Source organism: Bombus pascuorum, chromosome 8 (genome assembly GCF_905332965.1).
Source record: "Bombus pascuorum chromosome 8, iyBomPasc1.1, whole genome shotgun sequence".
In the NCBI taxonomy this organism is placed as follows: Eukaryota; Metazoa; Arthropoda; class Insecta; order Hymenoptera; family Apidae; genus Bombus; species Bombus pascuorum.
The window spans coordinates 5154218-5176564 of NC_083495.1; the positions used below are offsets into that span (position 1 = coordinate 5154218).

The 22347-nt window shown below is 45.2% G+C and overlaps 2 protein-coding genes across 5 annotated transcripts in view; both read left to right on the forward strand.

Moving 5' to 3' along the window:
* Positions 1–41: 41 nt before the first annotated feature.
* On the forward strand, positions 42–1908 carry LOC132909473 (uncharacterized). Its single transcript, XM_060964328.1, has 3 exons — positions 42–360; positions 589–944; positions 1165–1908. Exons 1-3 carry the CDS (start codon positions 42–44, stop codon positions 1474–1476), a joined length of 987 nt encoding a protein of 328 aa, XP_060820311.1. The 3' UTR covers positions 1477–1908.
* Positions 1909–10130: 8222 nt separating this feature from the next.
* Positions 10131–22347, forward strand: part of LOC132910091 (uncharacterized) — a 258457-nt gene continuing 246240 nt past the window's right edge. For 2 of the 4 annotated variants that reach the window (XR_009658683.1, XM_060965535.1), the window contains exon 1: positions 10137–11258. The gene's annotated coding sequence lies outside the window, so the exon portion shown is untranslated. Of the gene's footprint in view, positions 11259–22347 lie in introns of all 4 variants that reach the window. The other 2 variants (XM_060965536.1, XM_060965537.1) reach the window with 2 other exon arrangements.

Below are 22347 nucleotides of genomic sequence, written 5' to 3' on the forward strand. Positions count from 1 at the left end.
AATTTTAATCACCGACTCGGAACCTTTCATCGTCCCTGGCGATGTCCACGGAGAACAGGAAGATCTACAAGAAGATAAAAAAGACCACCGAGAAGGACAAACGTATGGCACAGCTGGAGAAAGAGATCGCTCGATTGGAGAATGAGAACAGCAAATTAAAACGCGACAGTGCTGAGTATGAGAGTGGCCTCGCTGCTTTTAGCGGCACGTCGCGTTTTGCCACTGAATTTTCTTCGTTGAGCCGTAACGTGCCATCTGACACGAACAAACGGCCGCTTTCACAGAAGCCAGAGGATAATCTTGCAAATGCGTTGCAATCGAAGGGCAACCCGGAGAATGGCAATCGTAAAAAGAAACTGCGTATGAGATTGATGAAAAGTAGAAAAAAGGACAATAAAAAATGAAGGAAGAAATATCTGTTCTCCGTGGACTCGCATTTTATGTACGAAATTCTACGAATAAAATATCCATTCGACATTGACATATTCGAGAGCGCCATATCGAATTCTCGACAGGAGGCACGTTCACGCGATGACCATTTGGGCTTCGGGTCATCGAATTTCGGAAACATGTATCAAATTTAATCAGGAAAATTCTCGATATCGAAGCGACGGAAGGCGATGCCAACGCATCTGCAAGTAATACCATGCCCGCAGAAGCAAGTGATTAGAAAATATATTCGGGATCTACCCTGTCCCCGGATAAAATCGAAGAAACAGAAGGAAGTGTCGTGTTTAGGTAGTGAACGCAAGAGATCCTGCAAACAGGTCGAAGATTTGTGTTCTACCTCGAAACGCACCCAACCGGTAACGTGTCCGTCTAAACAACCAGCCAAGAAATGCGTTCAGGCGAGTCCAAAAACGTGTCCGGGAAGAGAGCGTACAAGCCCGCCGAGATCTTGTCCAAAATGCGAGAGCAATCGAATTCAAAAGTTGGAAAGCGAAGTGGGATATAATTTTCGCGCGGATCGACCGGTTGACTGACTTCTTACGAATAATTCGTTGTCAGTAAATTGCGAACTGATTCGTTCATCCGTGTAGAATATCGTTGACTATGAATCCACTCTCTGCTAGTTAAGGGTTTCGTTTGCAAGGATATTCGAATAATCAGTCAATCGGTTCGTTGCGGCAACCTTTGCACGACAATAAAATATCCTATTCGCAGGTGTACCAATTGCGGAAGGAGATCGAGTGCATGAAATACGAGCGAAAAGAAGCGGAGAAGGCAATCCAAAAGGCTATTCTTCGTGGAGCCCGCGCTCTCGGCGGAAGATTTAAACCCACGGTACCAGGATCGATCGAGAAACTTCTCGATATTTGCAACAGCAATGCGTCTTCCCAGTCCACGTCCTCGGTCAGTCTCTGTGCGACGAAAACTGTATCGCCGATGATTCACACGTGTCATAACAAAACGCGGAGGAAAGAGGAGTTCGATTATTGCGAAGGTTGCACCCCATTAGTCAGCTCTCGCGACTAAATCCAGCTTCGTTGGAAAAACGTCGAATGTACTCGTTGGAAAGCAGTCGGCGTCGCCTGCAATAAACTTACCCAAAATACACTGGATATTGGATAATGATTGTAATTAATTACTTTCGCGATCGGGAATGAATGAAAATAACCAACGAATAAAACCCAGACGGGTTTTATCGCATGGTAATAATTTCCTACGAAACGCGTTAATTAATAAACGGGTAAGAGCGTGCGGGGTGGACCCGACGCCGATTTAATTACACGTAACCGTACGTGCCAACATACGCACTAACGGTGCTTTAGTCGCGTAGACTCGCCGTACACGTACCCTATCATCAGAATGGCATCGTTAACACCGATAATCTTCCCTGAACCGAGTACGGAGCCACTCGACTTACAGGGAAACCTCGCGTGCGAGTACACCGGAAATCTTGGTGCGTACCTCGTTCCACAAAGTGTGAAAAATAATTAACGAAATATCAAAGAAATATTTTGTTCTGTGTGAGAACCCGACACGGAACGATTCATCGAGATCATTAAGGTTCGACGAATCGACCGTTTCGTTTAGCTGTGATTCCCAAGGTTCCGCGAACAGCCAGGATGTCATGGCCGCGTCAATCGTAACGGGACACTTTACCGGATAATTATCTTCCGTTAATGATACAACGTGAAACAACAATGAAACGTTATATCGCGTTGGTGAATCAGAGTAACCGTTTGTTGTTTATCTGCATTGATGCAGCGCCATGGTATTTTGTTGGCTATTGATCGCCGATGATGAGTCTTGATATTCAATCCGTAAATGCGATGATGGTTTGCCGGATCATCGTTTGCGCTCGATTACGAGTCTCTTTCCAATGGTCATGCTCGAAAAAGCGGCGATAAACGGACCGGTACTGTTATAAAATTTCGCTCGAATATTCGATTCCGCGTTGTCCATTGTTCCGACCTCTCGATGGTTTGCGAGGACAAAGTTGTGCTAATCTGTTACGCGTAAAATTTCCAATCGACGTTTTTGAATACGGAAACAAAAGCGGAAAAACGCTACGAAAAACACAAAGAAAAAAGAAATAAATATAAAAAAAATAAAAGGTTCGGGATGTTTCGGTAATTCGAGGGGAATGAAAACATTCATTTCGGCTTGCGGCGGTGTATAAACTATAAAATTGGTTCTCTATTTGAGCAAACAATCGGGGTGCGGTCGATAAGATCCGTTTTGTGTTAGTTGACCAAAACGGGGTCGTAAAACCTGTCGCAGTGTGGTCGTGGAGGGCCGTATTGTAAATTGATAGCGATAAAATCTACTCATCTCTCGGTTTATTCGGCTCGAGTCGAGCGTACCGCGGCTGTCTGTGGCATTATGCAGCGCGTACCAGCGAAATGGCAAGATTATTTTAAGGCGTATCTCGGTCTTATACGATTTCACGTGCCTCCTTCCAGATCTTCTGCTTCTCGTCTCCGGGTTTTCACGTTTAACCAGGGTATAAGTTAGCCTCGGTGGAAGTAGGCACTCCGACCAGCTCGCGAGTAAGCAAGCAACCAACCAAGAAAGAAAAGAACCTGTGTCTGCTGATGGTTCCTTTGCGATATCGTTCTTGGCAAATATTAGGTAGTTCCGTCTACTAGAAAACGGTCCAATGTTTTCATTTAATATCCTGTGAATGTCGAGCGGACTCGCAACTGGCATTCACGGAAAAGATTGCGAGAGCCATTTCCCGTGACTAGTGAGCGATGTCGTCTTTGAGATAAAGTACCCTGAGAAAGATTTGTATGAGCCGCAGACAAGACGCGTCTTACGAGTTAAAGGGGTTGTTATAGTAGTCTTTGCGATATAGCAAGATTGTAAAATCGGTCAAGCGTTAACTCTGCCGGAAGTCGTGCTCGATCTGACGGATACATGCGAAATCTTCTTATAGATATTTTTAACAGATGTATCGTAAAATCTTGTACATCTCTGTGAACGTGATGAATATCTACTAATATCCTCGATTAGTTGCAGCTTAGTTCCGAAAATGATCAAAGTTTCATCGAGAATGGTAGGAAGCACATGATTCACGAATTAATGTATCATTCCTTATGTCATGCCTTAATTTAGCATCTTGCTGACGTATCACTATTGCTCTTCAACCGGAACGCACAAAGAGCGCAAACAAGTTACTACCTTCTTATCGTTTCTTGTCCTCTTTCATTATTATTATCGTTATTTAGAAGAAACGACGTTGAACGAACGAATTGTGAGTACGCGATAAAGCGGCATGCGTCGACGCGATAAATTAACAACGATCGCCAGGTTGATATTCGAAGTTTATCGCGACGTACTTATCTATGAGAGCAACGTGCTCGAAAGCGCGATGAATAGCAGCAACAGAAATTGGACGGCACGGCGTTGGAAAGCGCACTAATTCAGATCAAATGCCATGAATTCCAGCCGCGCATCAAAGGCAGTCACGTTGAGGCCGTTCACGTATTACCGCGTGTCGTGATAAACGCGCGATAACCACGATTAAAGACGGCGAAACACGCGTAGCTTTGTATCAAAATCAATGAACGATCGACCGACCGGGAATCGGTTTCTCATTAAATGATCAAATAGATTCGAGGAGACTGGAAATCCTGAGCTGAGGCGATTGAAACGTGAGCTCGTTGAAATACGTACTCTGGGAATAATAATAATGTCTAAGGGAAATCACACGGCGGGATGAGACCGGGCTTGTAATAATTCCTGTTTTCTCTTTTGCGATAAAGTTTTACAATCGCCGGCCGTTCACTTCAAAGCGGAGCCCCAACGAAGAGGGTGTATAAGGGTGAGAGACTCTGATCACCGATGCTACGAGGAGGGAGCAAAGAGTGAGGAGAAATCCGTTAATAGTTCGTTATTAAAATAAAAGAGGCAGACGAGTGGGTAGACCGATTGCGGCTAAAATGTATATCCAATCTGATAGGTAAACCGATGTAAACCAATGAAATATGAAACAGGAATAATAAGCTCGCCTTGCCGCTTCCCTTTTATCTCCTATTTCCATATCTCGGTCAAAACTTTCAATGCTTTACGAGCTTCTTAACGAGAAAAATAAGAGCTTATTTATCGGACGGCATTTATAAATCACAACGAATTTATTGCTTACAACATGGTTGAAAATTTACATTGCGAATAAAGTAGCGCGATGAGTCGATTTATTCCGACCGCGCGACCATTCCGAATAAAATCCGCGTGTTAGAGGCGTTCAAGCCGAGACGACAAATTCGTGCTTACGAGAGTGTAATGATTTGGACACTCCCGTTGGACGGACGCCAGGATTTCCAGTTGTGTTTGGACATCGCGGCCCGATCGCGGTAACGTTTTAGCTGCTCGCTAGACACCGTGAGCGAGTTAATTAAGCGGCTGCTCGTTTCCTTTCTACTTTTTTTCTCGATCACGCTTAAACTTCCATTCTCCGTAACTTTTCTCCTTGTCTCATGCCTTTCACGCGATCCACGCAACTGACACTGACCGTCTGACAAAAGAATCAGAGAGGGAACGTTGATCACCATGATCACGAAACTTCCGAAATGTTCTCGTCGTGAACGAATTAAAATATCACGGATACTCCATTAAATCTTTAACTAGCCAGAGGAAAAGATTTAATTTTGAATGAATCTGCCAAAGGAAAAGTGCACTATGGCAGCGGTCAAGTAGGTACGTCCTGTTTTTACGGTGGTAGCGGAACAGCTATGTCACATGGTGAAATATTGTCCGAACATAGGGATTCGTGTCGTGTACACGTGGAGAATTTTTAAATTTAAGCGATAATCATTCCTTTTGGTATGGAGAGATATTCCACCTGTCGCGAACTTCATTGTCATCCCGCTCGTATTTTCCTCACGCGAGTAATAGGAATTGTCGGTCGCGAGCACGCGGCCAGCGGTAGATTATCGTCGGCGGCACGGCGCAGCAATTCTTGCGGCCTGACACGATGTAATATTTCAACGCCGCCTTGACAATATTTTTCACTGTTCCGAGCACCGAGGTGGGTATATCACGAGAGTAGGAAATATCAGTGGATGACTGTAGCTTCATACGCGGTTCTGACATGATTGCTAGAAGATCGTGATAGCGTTCAACTTCTTTTTGTCCAGAGAAGTTTCAACGTTCACCTTTGCTTCGTTGTTGAAAAAATGTTAGTCGCGACCGTTATCATAGACACGTTGCTCGACAGTTTCAACGTTGTTAGATATTCGAAATCGCGAATTCATTTATCACGGTTGCAAAGAAACGACGTCATCATGCTGAACGCTACTTTGGAAAAATATTGCTAGCTACGAATAAATGATAGAAACGTGGATTTAGATATCTTCGATATACTTACGTAAGGGCGTTAGATGCACGATCGTGAAATACGTGAAATATCGCAGACGCAAGTACGAATCGAGAACGGTGTAAGGAACTCGGTTGCCTTCCGAGTTGTAGTCGTAACGGGTGTTCTCGATTGTGCGAGGCGCAGCGGGTTCTTTCTTTCAGCTTTCTCGAAAAAAAAAGAACGACGACCCTTGCAAGAACGGAAAAGCCATCAGCGCTGATAAATAAAATGTTAGCGCTGCACCGTCGCACCGACTGTCTGCTCTGGCGCGTATTCTTATTAAACGCATCTGTATACGTGTGTATATATACGTACACTTGAACTCCGTGCTTTTCGCCTGGGGTGCGTTAGGGGGTGCGTGGACGATGTGGCTCGGTGAAGCACGCACACGTATAGATCCCAGCCACCCTCACTCTTTCTCTCTCTCGGCTGTTGCTGGCTGCTGCTACCGCTACCGCTGCTACCAGTGAAACGCATGCACTCCAACCAAACAAAAGCGACCTGTGCCACCCTCACCCCTTTCCACCTCCATCAGGCAGCTTTGTGCTGCTCTTACGTAATGCTCCGACTTATGTCTACCTATAGGAGATTGATCGAGCTTGCACAACCTCGTCAACATATAACCCTATCAGGTGCCAAGGAAATTAGCGAATCGGACGTTGTACGATCCTCGTGAAACGTTATCGTTTGATCGTAGGTACGGTAACTATTACTTTGATCAAAAGCTTCGCATTCAAAGACGATAGACGACACGTTGCCTAGAATACTCAACCTCGTGTTTAACGTTTTGCCTGTCCAACAAGAAAGTCAAGATTTTTCTCGCGACCGTGAGATTCCGCGAACCGTCGACGATTGGAAGAATCTTGTAATGGCGAACATGCATACTCTTGTTCGTCTGGGAGTCGTTCGCTTCTCACGGCGACTCCTTTTTCTCAGACGTCGTCACGGAAAACAACGTAGAAGCATTTCTTCTGCGGCGACGCATCGTTTACAACTTCAATAATCCGACGAATGGACTGGCACGAATGAAGAACACCAATGGCAACCGCCAGTCGCATAGTCTCGTTACATTTTCTCCTTCCGCGTCATTACACCACCGCGAAACAAAAACTTTCGCCCTGCGGATTTTCTTTTCTGCGTTCACCCTTTAAATAAACGAGCGTTTACTGGGGCAAAGTGAGCCACCATCCATAATTATTGTTCGTATTCGAAGAACCGACACGTAATATTCACGTCGTGCAAATTCGCCCGCGTTTATAACAGCGGAATGGAAATTATCGTCATTAATGACAGACTGAAAGTGCACGGCACCGGTATTCGTTTCGACCCGCAGCCTCCTCTTGACTTCTTGACGACGTGCGCGTAAAAGTACCAAGAAATCGTGACACGACGGAGCGGCTTTTGCCGTGTTTATTATGTGCAATGTAGGGAGGACGAAGTGGCACATAATTTTTACGAAAGAGAAGCTCGACTCGATCCCAGGGATTCAATCCGTCCGTTTCTCAACCCCTTTTCACAAGCGTTTGACGCCAATCCCATGCACTCGCCCGAATATAAGATATTCGACTCTTTAGACGGTTTTAGATTTCCTTTTTATTTTCTTCGTATTTTACTTGAACTTTCAAATACGTTTGCGTCGAAGAAAAATGAAGACGCTCCTTTTTTCGGAGTTTACAGGTTACGAAACAATTTTATCTTCACAAGTACGATGAGTCTCGTATGGACTTTACCGCTGCAAAGCAACGGGATGACAACTGGACAATCTCCGTAACGAAACTCGTTTAAATGTGCCGTGACTGGATGCACGAACGCGAGAATGCATCGTGTGCAGAAACTGTATGTATCATCAAGAGATAACGCTTGTATAAAAGATGGCGATGGATCGGAGAATCGGTTCGTACTTAGTCGGATAGAAGACGAAACGAGTCTTATTAGAAAAAAGGAAACGTATAAATAAAGATACTTTATCCGAGCAATATCGCACGCGGGAAGTTGGAACATTCTAATTTCTTGCGTCGCGATCTTCGAGCGTTGATTTTAATTGATTCGTCCCCTCGGGCGTTAACGAAGTCCACTTGTTTTACACAGCAGTTGCATTTGTGCGGGATCGCCTGGTGGTGTATACGTAGTACAAGGGAATTGTAAGTGTGGCGCCGGCGTTTCCAATCTCGTATCCTACGTCCTAGCGTAGCGCCATTCCAAGCAGTGTTTTTTTACCTCGTGCCAGGGAAAAAGCGACGCGATACTCTGCCGACCGTAAACACGAGAAAATTATCGTAAGCTCGGCTAAAAGGTAGCGGCGGCAATGTAATGCCGGCGTGCTCGTTGTTTATGCTTTTTAGTCGGTACTAATGGCGAGGAAAAACATGGGTAACATAAAGTGGCGTCGTCTGTTCGTTAGTTGCAATGAACAAATTTTCGATTCGCCTTCTGCGCGCGTTGTCGTCGCGTTAAAAGCTTACTTTTGCGATCGACGTTACATTGATAAATGGTTTCCCATTGGAAAAGAGTAAAAGACCGTATGATATTGGTGAATTAAGGGTGTGGATCGATTGAGAATCGATCGCGTGGGCGTAAAACGAGATCGGAAAGAGCGGTACAGCTGATCGTGCGCTTGTTGTACAATGTTGCACGCATCAGGACTAACTTAGAGAAAGAGAGAGAGAGAGAGAGAGAGTGAAACAATGGGCAGGTCGAGAAAAGGGGTACGTTTTGCGGTCGTAGAAAGCAGAATAAAGGTGCCGGGTAATGTGATATATGGGATCGATTTGAATCCAACGTTTAAGCCGCAAGCCATAATTCAATCTCAATCGTTTTCTTTTCTGTTCCTTCGTCCGTCTGCTCTTTCTACTTGGTGTTGGTTCTCTTTGTTGCACTAGTTCGTGTAATATCACCTAAGGCCACGTTCGATACTCGATATATACTTATGTAGGTACATCCGAGCTACTCTCGTACTACCTGGTCATGCATCTTATAACATGTACGCATATCGCGAATCGTTGAGTCTTTAAAGTCTCGTTCACACCGAGTTTTCGATGATGGAGATATATCGAGCCACACTTTCCCTCCTACGCGAAGACCAGGAGATTCTACGCTATCTTTCTATCCATCCGGCTGTTCTTGACACTGCAATATATTATCTCGTGTAAGGAGCAATCAAATCGAAAGACCCTCCGTTGAAATTCAATCGAATACAATTTTATATTATCCGTGACGCGACGGCACGAAGGATGAACCCCGCCGATTTTGAACATCATGAAAATTAATTTAGAATTCATAGAGGGTAGTGATAAGATGTACATTTCGAGAGGCGTCATACGCTTGGTGAGGCTCGAGCCTCGTATCGCACACGCACCCGCTTTTATGCAGGAATGTACGTGTAAGAACGCGTGTCAAGTTGTCTGGGTTGGGGCACGTAAGAGACGAAAAGCCGACAACATTGAGAGAGGGACTCCGAGGGTAGTTTGTCAAGGTCCCTAAATAAGGTAATTAATATTAATGCAGATGGTACACCGATGAAGCGTGAAATTCAGACAGATTCGAATTCGTTTCATTACGGTTGATTAAAAATTCTTTCGCTTAAAATTTATTTCAACCTTCCCGAGTGTTTCGATGTATATTATATTAAAATTATATATCGCAACAAGGTTGAATAACTGGTTTCTTTTATACGGAGATATATTTATCATCGAGAAATAAATGTATCTATCTGTTATCGGAATTTATTAAAATCCACCCAGTCGTTTGTATGGTGGAAAAAAAGTTCAATTCCACGTTATATTATAGTTGAACTGTTCCGCTTAAAATTCAATACCCTCTTGCTTTACGTTTTACATACAGTCTCCGCTCGAGATCCCTGGTGCAGCCTCTTAATAAGCGAAAAAAGTTACGGCCACGATGCTTCGGTGACCGTAGTCGTGCAGAAAACACCAAACGTCCTGTACGATTGCAGCCGTACTACGGCTGGTAATCAAGCTAATAATAAACGAGGCAAAAGAACGAAATCTCTCCTTCTGTTTATAGGAATATCATCGTATCCAAGGACAATGTCCAGGTACGTACGAGTCTCCATACGCTATTTACGCTGACCAGAGTAGGGATTGACTCTCGGTAGTGGTACATACTTAAAGGGGATCTCCAGTTGGAGGAGAGAGACAGAGAAGGACGAGTCGACGAGAGGAAGGGAAACAGCGAGGGCTAGAGGGGAGAATATAGAGAGAGAATGAGAAAGAGATATGGGGTCCCGTATACGTTCGTTTCTACAGAAGAAGACGACGAGGAGAATGTGGAGGGGGGGGCATCGGCACGGGAACAGCGCGGGCAGTGCACGCGCAGCCGCCGGGACGCGCGCATCCCGTGTGCATTCGCGCTCTTCCAATACCACAGGAGGAGCCCGCGAAATCTCGATTAACGCGGCACTGTGCAACGTGCCTCGCGACCGTGGTGATCAACATACGATATATCGCTATCGTTATTTACGTCTGCCTTCGAGATTGTCGTTTTCTTTTTAAAGAAACGCGCCATCGCGAGATGACGAAACGAACGATTTGCGACGGCGATCGCAGCGACGTGAAGTTGACAGCGGAGTTCGAGACCGGCCCGGTGCTCGATGCATTTCTCGAAACTCGAGCGCGATAATCGCTATGGAAATCGTAGGGCGACCGTAGTGATCGTCTAATCGCGCGAATTCGTGGAATCTCATCGGTGACAGGCGGGTCGACATTGTACCATTATGTCGCAGTTGCTTCTTGTTCGTTGTGAAAGGTAAACAAAAGCGAAGAAGCGTCATCGGTATCGCGCATCCTTTCGAAGGTCGTTTCCAGTGTGCGATTCAACACCGATAAATTCGGTCGTATACGAACGAATGGCGCGCGTCTCACCGTGAAAGTACCCCGAGTCGTGATTTCATCGTGAACCGTTCCTTTACCACGTGCTTTTTGTTACGCGTTACATCAAGTTCGAGAGAAAGGGCGGTTACGTTATTTCGGGCGTGGATAATCGTGGCGAGTGAATAATACGCGAGTGTCACGAAGCATTCTCGCTGATGCGTCGTCGGTCCTTGTAAATGAGAACTGACCGTCCCCCCGTGTAAAGAAGGCTGTGATCACTTTTTTCCTCGGGCGTGAAGAATTTCGTAGAATTCACGATCGCGAATTCGAGAATACGCCAGTGGAACCGGTTATATCGTGGGAGCCGCAACAAAGGGCCGGTCCTGATCGAAGGAAGAAATCGGCAGAAAATATTTTTCGACCTTTCGTGTCGACGATCGCTGGTCCTTATCTGGCGGTGATGACGCGGAAGGGGGCGCAACAGGAATTTGACGGTTGTGTATGAAGTGTGACGGCTAAGTGCGATCGAACAGGTGCATCGAAACGAAACCCATGGACAACGATGAAGTATCGGAGAGTGACGTCCGCTTCCAACGAATAGCTGTATCGTTCGTCTGCAACTGGTGAGTCTCCGATTTAAATAATTCAATTATTAACGTTATATTCGTAATTTATATCGCGCGATATATTTTCAATAGCGAACGTCGTCGTGATCGAACTTGTCGTTCGCTTATTTATTTTAAATATTTTCGAGCTTGTAACGATTATATAGACAGTAAAGCTTTATATATATATATATGTCAACGTATTCATGTGTACACACACACACACACACACACACACACACACACACACACACACACACACACACATGAACCACGTATATATATATGTTAGACTAGATAAATTATATTAGAGTAGATTATATAGACAGTAGAGCTTTATATATATAAATATATACACGCGAATACGTTGACGCGTGATAATTTTATTCTGGAAATGCTGTATTTAATTTTTGATTATGCACGTATGGGGAAGCTAATAATTTTAAAAAGGTATAATGCGAAACATGTCGATTAAATTGTAAAGAGAATCACTGTATAAATTACCAGTTTCTACATTGAAATACAAAGATTTACAGAGGTTTTTGCATACCATCATACCTCTCAAATAGAGACGTTTTTAAAAGGACAGTGTCCGTAATTGCCGCTACAAGTTTTGCAATCGCTTAACGTTGCTATATACCAATATTGGAAGGGATAGTTGCGACACTTAGCGCCGTCTTTGAAAGTGCAGCCACTTGAGAGAAGTATTGCGGGTTAGCATCCGTTGCTTCGTATATTCACTATCTTTACACATGCCTTTCTTCTTTCACCACCTCTCCTGTTCTCCGTTGCTCATTCTCTTCTCTTCTGCTCGTCGATCGCTCGTTGTTTTTTCTTCTTAAAAGAGACTCGCCGGGTAGCGAGAATTAATGTCGAGTGCACAAGGGATTTCGAATCAGTAGCTATTTCCGCTATTGTCGTGGTGGCGGGTGTGTGTGCACGCGCGCGCTCCATCTCCGACCCCTCGCCGTTTCCTCCACGCCGTTATATGTATAGGTACACGTCATGAACGCGATTTTTACGTCGAGATACATCGGGAACAATACCGGTGGGGCGGTGGTTAATATCCAAGGATATAATTATTCGACGATAGAGACTAATAGAGCGAACCAGTACGCACGGTGGGAACGACAAAGGAACAAAAACAGCGGGGGAAATCCGGCGAAGGAAGAGGCATACATCGCGATACGGCGTACGATGAATTGTCGCGCCCCATTGGGGCAAGGTATTTTTGTGATCTTTGCGTTTATCGAAAGAAGGAAGGCTCGCAAACACAGTACGCTCACGAGGATGTATAGGTCGCTCCGATGGGAAACAGTGGTACAAGACGGAGCCAGAGACAAATAGCTTGTCTCCCGTTCGCTTCCTTTTCCTTGGGCGACGATCGGCCTCGCCGAGATATAAGTGCATAAGAGATGAGAGGCCAAGAAAAACAGAATTCCCAGTTCGTGCGTTCCCACCTAGACGAGGAACGCTCAAAGGGAACCGCCAGACGTTGTGGAATTAGAGTTGTTGTATTCTTCGTGCGAACCACATCTCCTTGGGCATTTCGAGACGTCTCACGGAGAATCTATGAATCGCGCGAGAATCCGAAATCACAAAGGAAAATTCGTGCGCATCGCGAATCCATAGAAACACGATATATTTGGCAATCAGTCGCATGAATGAATAAGCTCAGACGGTCGATGCGTGACCGTTTAACCAAACGGAGGGACGCGGCGCTTGTCTTTCACCCTCGTGTCCGAACTCTATTACGTATAAAACAATATTGGCTCGGTCGCGTCAATGGCGCCAATGTTTATAACTAATTACCGACGGCGGAAGGGAGAGTCGGGGAAACGCGAACGGCTGGAACGGAGACCAGCGACAGTCGTTTGAATAACATTCGCCTGAACTAGGTAGACAGACAGAATGCAGACAAGAGCGGGAGCGAGACGGTGAATTAGATGACCAGGGGGGCGGCGAAGGGAAGTTTCATTTTGAACGAGGAGCATTCTCTGTGCTCGTCCGACCTCGATCTAAACGGGCAATATTAGCTATTGACTTTGGCTCATGGGGTTTGTCGATGGTCGGCTAAGTGATGGCGTTGGCTCGGATCGTTTGGTATAGGGAACATTTCGATTCTGTCTCCTCCCCGTGGTTCATCGTTACAAGCAGGCCAAATTCTGCTAATTTCTCCTGTAAATAAAAGCATCGACATGTACGACATCGAGAACGAGAAAGTCGACTAATTGTAAGTTGGGTTCTCGCTCCTTCCGTCGCAGTTTTCCCTCTCTCCTCCCAATTCGATTTGGTTTAGCGTTACGAGTGTCGCTACAGCTGTCGACCTGTCTAGGGTTCACGATCCGTATGTTGTTCGTTCATGTTCGTGACCTATCCATGGAGCTTTTCGTTGGGGTTCACGGACGCTCGTAAAACTTGACATCGTGGGTAGGTACGCGTGTGCGTTTTCATGTTCTTACTCTTAGCAGTTTGTCTCTTTCGAATGGTGTCTGGTATAAATGGAAGTTTCTTTCCGAACGGACTTTTGTCCCGCAGTTTTGTATTCATCGTAAGCCTGGCTCCCCCTAGGGGATAACTTTGTACATTGCGGATAAAAGATTTCGATAAAATCTTGCCTATACCCTTTTATTTATTTATTTGGTATCGAACGAACCAACGGACGGTGGTGTATACGCGCGTAAAATCGATCAAGCTAAAAGCTAATATATTTAACTAAACAGGATAAGGATACGGTTTAAATTTCCTCGATGAGGGCGTTCCGATTGTTACATAGTGGACCCGTATTCGAGGTGCACCAAGAGCAGCTTCTCAAAGATAGCGAAGTCTTTGAAAATTACTCAACGTCTCGGTGACAAATTTTAGCGTCTGTGGGTCTCATTCGTCGTTTCATTCAATGATAATTACCGAACTTAGCGAGACCTTTTCGACCGGACAATGAATCCTCGGAAGATATTACTCCTGGATTTCAACAATAGCACGGACTGACAATAAAGGAGTTCGCTTCTATATCTTCAAAAATACGTTTGAGAAGGAACGAAACCGACCGAAATGGGAAGAGTAGGAGAAAATGCGAGTAAAAGTTGACGTTGAAATCCTTCGAGGTCATTGCGTGATACGGTTTATGACGAAAAGGTTAGACAGTTTGGTGTCTCTCGTATTTCCAGACCCGATAATTATTCATTTTCCTGTGCGTAATTTTGCTTAATTTAACTGCAAACGATGGCTTGTCCTATACGTTTGCCGAGAACTGGGTCCCCTCCTATTGGTTTATCTCCAACGGTAATAACCCTTTATGGGTTTCGCAGACTGGCTTAATATAAACTGCGATTTAATTGCCGAGCTGCTCGATAAATCATGCATCGGCTATAAATTTGCGGAGGGCCTTGGTAGCATGGCGCCGGTCACGTGTATCACTGACAATAAAAGTAATAGAATCTTATCGGCGACCAGAACAATGATATTTCACGAGAAACGTTAAGCATCACCCAGCTCGTTTTCTTTCGTCGTTTATCGTCGCATAAATCCAGATAAAATATCAACGGTAATATCCTAGGACGAAATGGAGCGCGGAAACGCACGATTTACTTTATCACCGTGACATTGCCTAAACCTTACGGCGAACCATCGAGTCAATTCGAAATCCTTGATCCGCTTGAATCTCGCAATTATTTTACCCCAGCTACACGCGATTACCGTGTCACGTATGGTTTTCGCGTCGTTAAATTTGTCCGCTGTTAATCATACGCAGCTTCATGAGAGAACAGTTTCAGCGATTCATTTTATATTTACATTTCAACCGTTATCTCGTTAAACGTTTACGCTGTCGGATGTTTTCCCGATTCATCTCGCCGTAGAGGTTTACGCAGGTTACAGTCAAGCATCAAGGTGATGAAAAGTGGTAACTAGAACGAAGTAGAGCGGAATAGATTGGAGGGGTGAGAAAACACGAGGAAAAGGAATAGCGTAAATTCTAGAGCCAGTTTGAATATTGGTTGGTGCGCGATCGAGCGCCCTCGAGCTGGATTTCTTTGCTCGAATCTGCGCGAGCTGTTGGGGTCACCGACCTCGAGCTACTTTGCGAATCGTTGATTTACGGTTCGAAATACAACTCAAATTATGTTTGTTGCTAATTAAGAGCGCGAGTTAGCTTGGCGAGTAGCTGCGTGCAGAAATCGATGCCGCAGAAACCGCAATGTTCGACCCCGTGTCAAAGATTGAACGGCCTCGTAATCCTAATGCTCCGAGATACTCTCGTTTTACAAATTGATATTACCATCGTTAACGTTACTCCTGTCGTACGGTTAAGATTTTTCCATTAAAATAAAAACCAAACTACTTAGGGGAAAGAAGGTAGGTACTGTGAGTTTCGTGTTGGCAAAAGGAAGACGAATTCGGAGCAGAATTCGCAGTTCGTATCGGTAACGGACGATTAGGCAGATGCGATTCTTATTGTTGTATTGCAACACGAGGCAGAATAACACTCGTGCGTGAATAAAAGAGCGAACTCCGACGAATCGACACCATCTGGTGTACCTGAGTGGCTGCTGCATTACCCTTGAAAGCTCACCGCTCTCGAGTGACGCGGCTCTCCTATGCCGCGGGTGCATTCATCGCGTAATTAACGTCTCGTAATTATGGCCGTGGAAGAGAGAGAGTCTGGACGTCTCGTGGTCGCGCGTGCGCAAGCGCCCTTGTTGCTCCTGGATATTATGAGCTTTCATGGGGCTCCACGTGAATAAGGCGCTTGGCGTTTCTGAAGAGGGTGTTACGAGCATTATGGACCTCTCGACGATGGACCGAGTGTTGGTCAACGAGCCGTTCATCGCTCGTTCAAGGTGCAACGCGTCTTAGCCTCTCTTTGACGACCAACAAGGCCTCTCGTTTTCTCCTACGCATTCTGTTTCTCTTTCCTTCCGGTGTATGCGCGGCCTGGGGACCTAAATCCGTATCGCTCGTCCTCACCGTGCCATGCCTTTATGTCTCCTCGATTCAGTGACACACGCATCGTGGATCGTCGCCCGTGCACGCCTGGCGTGCATACTGAAACCATTCCAACAGGAATTTGTTAAGCCGGCGTTAAGCTAGACTGCTCGAAGGAAACCAATGGCGACGATCCTTCTTGTTCGGGCTTCCACTTAGACGAATGGAACCGTACGACCTCTCTGTTCTGTATGCACCTTAAGAGCCACTTTCCACTCGCCACCCGCCAATGAGCCTTCGAGGTGATTCTTTTTCCTTGGAAGGGTTCCTGTACTCGCTATCCGCGCTACTTCTCTCTTGTATCGCTCAGCCACGAAACGCGAGTCGCACGAAAGTCTCGTCCAATGGAAGATTTATCCCATCCAATGAAACTTCCGTTTCGGCACAGCGTAAAATCAAACGTACATTTGTCTTCGCTTTAATCCAATGGACGAGAGAAAAAGAGGCTCGAATCTCTGAAACTCCTTGTAACGGTGATCGATGTCGCTTACCGTATAGGATCGGTATTGTGTTTTCCTTTTCTTCTTTTTCGTGGTATCGAATTGGTTGACGTAGCGAGGCAATTTGTTACGAGGTTGCGCAAAAACAGGCAACGGCGAACTGGTCGGGAAACAGAGGGGAAGGGATAGGAGAATAATAACGGTCGGACGTACAGAGTCGGGACTAGTAACGCGAATAATGTCGAAAGTTAGTCCGGGCCGACCGACGTCGACGTTATGCACGGCGCTCACCTCTGACCTTGCGGTCGGCGAGTGAACGGAAGTTATGCGTCTGAATCGTTTCGTGGAACAAGCAGGAAATGCAGTCCGGCTCGAGCAAACCGTTACGACCCGTGAGGGAATCATTACCACTTTGGTGCATCGTACATTGAGAGTAGTACGCCCCCCCTGAGGATATGCTCGACTTTCGCCCTCTATATCCTGTCTCGGACGTCTCTTGTCTGCTTGCTTGCTTGCATTCTATTCGAGAGTCGGCAACCCTATTGTTCAAAGGACGATGCGCATAGAACGAGGATAGAGGAAAAAAATTTCAATAACATAGATCTTGCTGACGAACACGGTCAGGGGTCAGCTCCCTGATTTAAATTTAAATTGCTACTAAATTACCGTGCCGTTTCAATCCCTTTGATCTCGTTTGATTTACCCGAGAAATAACATAATTCAGATTTTTCTCTGCCGGGGGGTGTCCGGTTGAACAACGCCGCCACGACCACTTTGTATGTTCGGGTTGCGCGCCAGAAAGACGCGATTCTACCAAATGAAATTTGATTCGTGAGCGGTGCGCTCTTTCTCTCGTCGCGCGCCACCGACCTCGCGTTGTTCCTTCGGGTTCGCTAATTGCACCGAATGCCAAGCCGACTAACAAAACACGTTTTACCTTTGTTGGACCTCCTAAGGACAGAGGGAAGGCACGAGCCGCAATTCGTTCGTAAAATTGGTCACGTGGCTGGAAATGTTTTGAACGCGTGTACGGAACGAGCGATCCGTTTCTGCGAACGAGGGGCGAGTCGCTTCGATCGATTCAGCGATTTGTTACGTAAGCGAATGTGCCTGGTTTTATGGCACTCGCGTTTGTCACGCTACTGAAATCCTCGTCACGTGTGTACGAAAAAAGAAAGAGCCTGGATGGAAACAGGTCTAAAACCCGAGGGAGGTCTAACCAAAGTTTCTTTGTTACCGCGTTACGCAGATCCTAGGGTTAATATTCTCTTTGGGTTTTGTTGTTCTCGTTTTGTCGAGGATAAACGAAGAACGATAGAATGGACAAACATTAGACCGAGCCTCTTATTACTTATTATCATTCTTCATTGACGAGACGAATTTAATAGTCGATCGCAAGCAATATTTGATGTTTTTTAATGTCGTTGCGATCACGTCGGATAATCGCGGGAAAAAGGGGGACACGGTCTCTGATAGTACAATATCAATCGGCGAAATATCGCCGATTCTCGTGCAATTTCAACCTGTACGAATCGGCTGTTTTCGAGGAGTCAGAAAGAGCTTGTTTCGATATTACTCGACACCGAGATCGAAGAGGCAAACGAGAAGCACGAAAAGAATCCCGATCGTTTCGTTGTGTCGAGGACAAACGAGAAATTATTGCCGATCCGTGGCGGGTAACAGGCTGCAAACGGTCAGATAGATATTACGATTGCAATTGCATTTCGATTCGTTGGCATTTAGTCGTTGTTAGTTGGACAACGACGGGTCGCTTTCATCTAACGAGTAATAACCGGCAGAAGTGTTTCTGATTCGCGAACGGCAGCCATCCTCGCGGAATCTTCTTGAGGAGTAATAAATGTGCACCTCGGTAACAGGTACGAATATCGAGGGTCCGTTAAGCTCGGTACACGCTATTGCTTCCGGACGATCGCGGGATTTTATGGGGAATTAAAAGTTTTGCATCCTGTCTGTAGCTTCAACCGATCGATGATGAATAAAACATCGTCCTGCGTGGGTGAGTCTCATTATTTACGCAGTTACGTGCTCACCTGTGCAATCTAAAATCAATGTAGCCGCGGCACGTAAATATCGACGACACCGATGCGAGACACAACTTTACACGAGTTTCGCCGTTGCACCCGTGACATCGACGAAAAATCAATACTTTCCGCCAACCTGAAATATTCTATCTGCTGTTTCGGACGAATTTTCGATTTCCATCCTGTCGACGAGACTGATCACGGTTCCCAAAATAGAAAAAAAAAAGGGGGGGGCAGGAATTGAAGAATATCCAGTCGTTATCATCGCATAGATTTGTGCGCGGGGACACCTGACTTTGCAAATATTTTCATTTTAAACACTGTCAAGGTCAACAAAGTTCTTTTACCTCGAGGATCATTGGCTGCACTCCCGGAGACGTATATAGAATTCTGAAGTATGTGGGGGAGAGGGCAACCAGTATTCCTCGGTCGAATTTCACTCGCACGCGTTACACCGCCACGTGGCCTTAGTTCCTGGGGGACCGGGAATCCCGTATTTCATTCGATCACTGACCAACTTCTAAAATCGTGCTGAGAATCATTTTACGGAATTGAGAGAACGATGCTGACACGCGTGATCTGCCTCACGTCTAACTCTGACTCTTTGCTTGTGTGAATTCCGTGCAACTTTGGATTAGAAGGACGATCGATGATTCGTTCCGCTCGTTAAAGCTTGGCTTAATACGATCAAACGGTCTGTCCCAAGTTGGGAATGAAATCGTTTGCAGGAACAGAATGGTGGTCGCACAGTCGAGATCAAAAGGAAGATATCCTTTCTCCATGGCATATGCGCGAAGTATATTCATTTTCACGTTTTGGATAGTTATCTGCGACGTAATTTTTCAAACTTTTTGAATCGTATCTTAGTTACGATCTGTCCATGTTTGGTGGAAATTAACGAGTTGGATTCGTCTTGTGGGAAATTGCGGAAAAAGCAGAGTTGATTAGTTACGTAAATGGCGAATAAAGCGTAACGCTCGTTAATAACAGGTTTCGTTACAATATTTCCCGATGAGACATATCGAATTGGGCTGTAATTGGTGGTTTAGATACGAAAATGAGGGTTTGGTTACTCGATCGAGAGAGCGAGAGCGAGAGAGAGAGAGAGAGAGAGAGAGAGAGAGAGGGAGAGAGAGAGAGAGAGAGAGAGAGAAGTAATTATACACTAAACCGATGAACGCCTGTTGCAGTAATGATGCTTTTATATCAGCCTTTCTCCTCTATCGGAAACCGAATCGTATATTTACATGCTGTCGTTCGATGTTTCCGTTAATAATAGAATAGAAACGACGCCAATTTAAGCTCCACCCTAATGCATCCGTGCAGGCAAGGCGATACTCGTTTGCGTACAGCTAACGATCATCTCATGCAGGGTAAACTATTGCTTGGGTCAATATTGAATGTCTTCCGAAATTATGCTGAGTAGATTTAACGTGTTACGGAATATACAAAGTGTCATCTAGGGGCGATACGTTCAATCGAATATTTTTTTGAAATTTGTCGAACGATGAAAAGTCGAAAATCTACGAGAACCTAATTAAAGAAACTATTCTCCGGAGTAAAAATAACCGGTGAATAGTTCAATAATAATTATAATCTTTCCTTTATGGATACGTCTACTGCATATTTATAACTATATCGAGCTAGAACTTGTTCTACCCAGCTTAGTAGTTATTCACCTAGACAATACTTAGTTATACGACGTCGTGATGCAAGAGCTTGGCAAACTTTAGAGATTTAACCCGTGATCTTGGAATAAATTTGTCCACAGGGAGAATAGTGGGTAAATCAGAGTATTCGAGACAAAAAAAAAAAAAAAAGAAGAAGAAAAATAGGGAACGAGGAAGAAAAGAGGATGAGATTCGGGAAATCACTTCAGACTTTGCTACGTTGTATAGCGTAACGAATGAATAAGACAGTCGTGCTATTCAGGAATTGAATCGAATGGTTGCTGGCGGGCGTGCGCGGTTTTTATCATCGGTAGTCATCCTCCGGCACCATTATTATCATCCTACGGACCCGTCAAGCTATTTATACGCTGCTGATCATCGGATTCGTTCCTCTCGCTTTCTCTGTTTCGCCGTTGGCTTATCCCGGCCTGTTATGCTCGAGTTAACACGGCAACTCTTTCGACGCATCGAGCTCCGTTCTCCGGATTTTCGTAACTTTCCCTCTGTAATTTATTCCGCGCTCAGGGAGGCGCGGTACACTCGCGAGACTCGATTCAGATACTGATTCCGAGAATCTCGTTTTTATTATTTGGCGGTACTGCCGAGCAGATATTTTCCTTTCCTCTCCCATAGCTGTTCTCTTTTTCATCGTACTTCTTTCCATTTTCTCTCAAGCGGTTTGCCAAACGCGAAGGAAAAATAGCGTACATATGTATGGAACACAGGGGGAAGGTGGTTCGAATGCGTACGTTGCCGTTTACGTAGTCTTTGCATTCCTGCTTTTATTATATACTCATCTCCATTCTGATCTTAAAGCTCTCAAATATTGATCGCAACCCGATGGAAACGATACGTACCTATAACGATGCGTCTAGGTCCTCAAACGTACAAATAGGATTGTATCCGTAGTTTGGTATGCCGTTCCATTCCGGTGGGATGGCGATTAGGCTGAGAGTTTTTCTTGATTCTCCCGTTACTCTTGATCCAGCTGCTTTACAGTCGTCAGTATTATTAAGTGTCCTCAGCTTTTCCACGCAAAGAGCTTTTTGCGGATATCGTGAATCAAAGGTCGATCAGAGGGAAATTTGTCCGTCGAGTGAGAAGATTTTAAGCCGTGTCTTACCCATCGTTGCCTGCTCCATTCTATATCGTTTCAAGCAAAGTCAATGAGATACAGATTCTGTATCGCAGGATGTTCACTCGATATTAATTTTTCTTCCGTTACCTTAGATCGCTTTCCCACGTAAATCGATCGCTTGGTATCTCCGATCTAAGTGATTCGATAGCACGCGGTATCTGGATAAAAGTGTATCAGAAGCGCGTTGTGTTACCGGCAATATCGTAATGACGCCGTAGAATTTGTATGCGCGTTGCGTTCGCACAACCGATATCATTGCGGATCGAAGGAATATTCATTGAGGGAATCTATTGAGTTCTTCTCGACACGACGTCGAAAGCCACTCTGGATACCCCGGCAGTCAATATACACCGCTACATATCCGTTTTCCCTGGGAAAACCAACCTAGTCGAAAGGACTTGCCTTATTGAAAGCGGAGAAGGTCGTAGCTGGGGGCTGAAACTCGCTAAGAGAGGGTTTATTGAAGCCACGTACACTACCGTATTTATGATTCGAGTATCGTCTCTCGATAACCTGCAACTACCAACGATCCAACTATCCAAGCGCATACGTCTCTACGTATACGTGGTGTTGATTTATTTAATAAATAGCGCGACGCTGGCATTCATATTAGATGCAACGCTGCGAGACCCATAGGGTGGTAAACGTGCACGGAAGGGAAGCAATGCTACGAGTGGACGGGTGGAGGGGAGGAGGAGATCAGAGAGAGGGCAGAGGAATAAAATTGATTGGAATACTCGCGTTGCTGCTTGAATCGCTCCGAGAGAAAAGTCTCTATTTTCACGATACACTGTTTCATTATATTAACGAATATATTTGATCTTGTTTCACGAA

Bases quoted from the DNA above. Each gene is read 5' to 3' on its own strand.
- LOC132909473 (XM_060964328.1), top strand. From the start codon at position 42: ATGTCCACGGAGAACAGGAAGATCTACAAGAAGATAAAAAAGACCACC. The intron at 361-588 runs GTATGAGATTGA...AAATTTAATCAG, and splicing joins CAATCGTAAAAAGAAACTGC to GAAAATTCTCGATATCGAAG. The intron at 945-1,164 runs GTGGGATATAAT...TCCTATTCGCAG, and splicing joins TTCAAAAGTTGGAAAGCGAA to GTGTACCAATTGCGGAAGGA.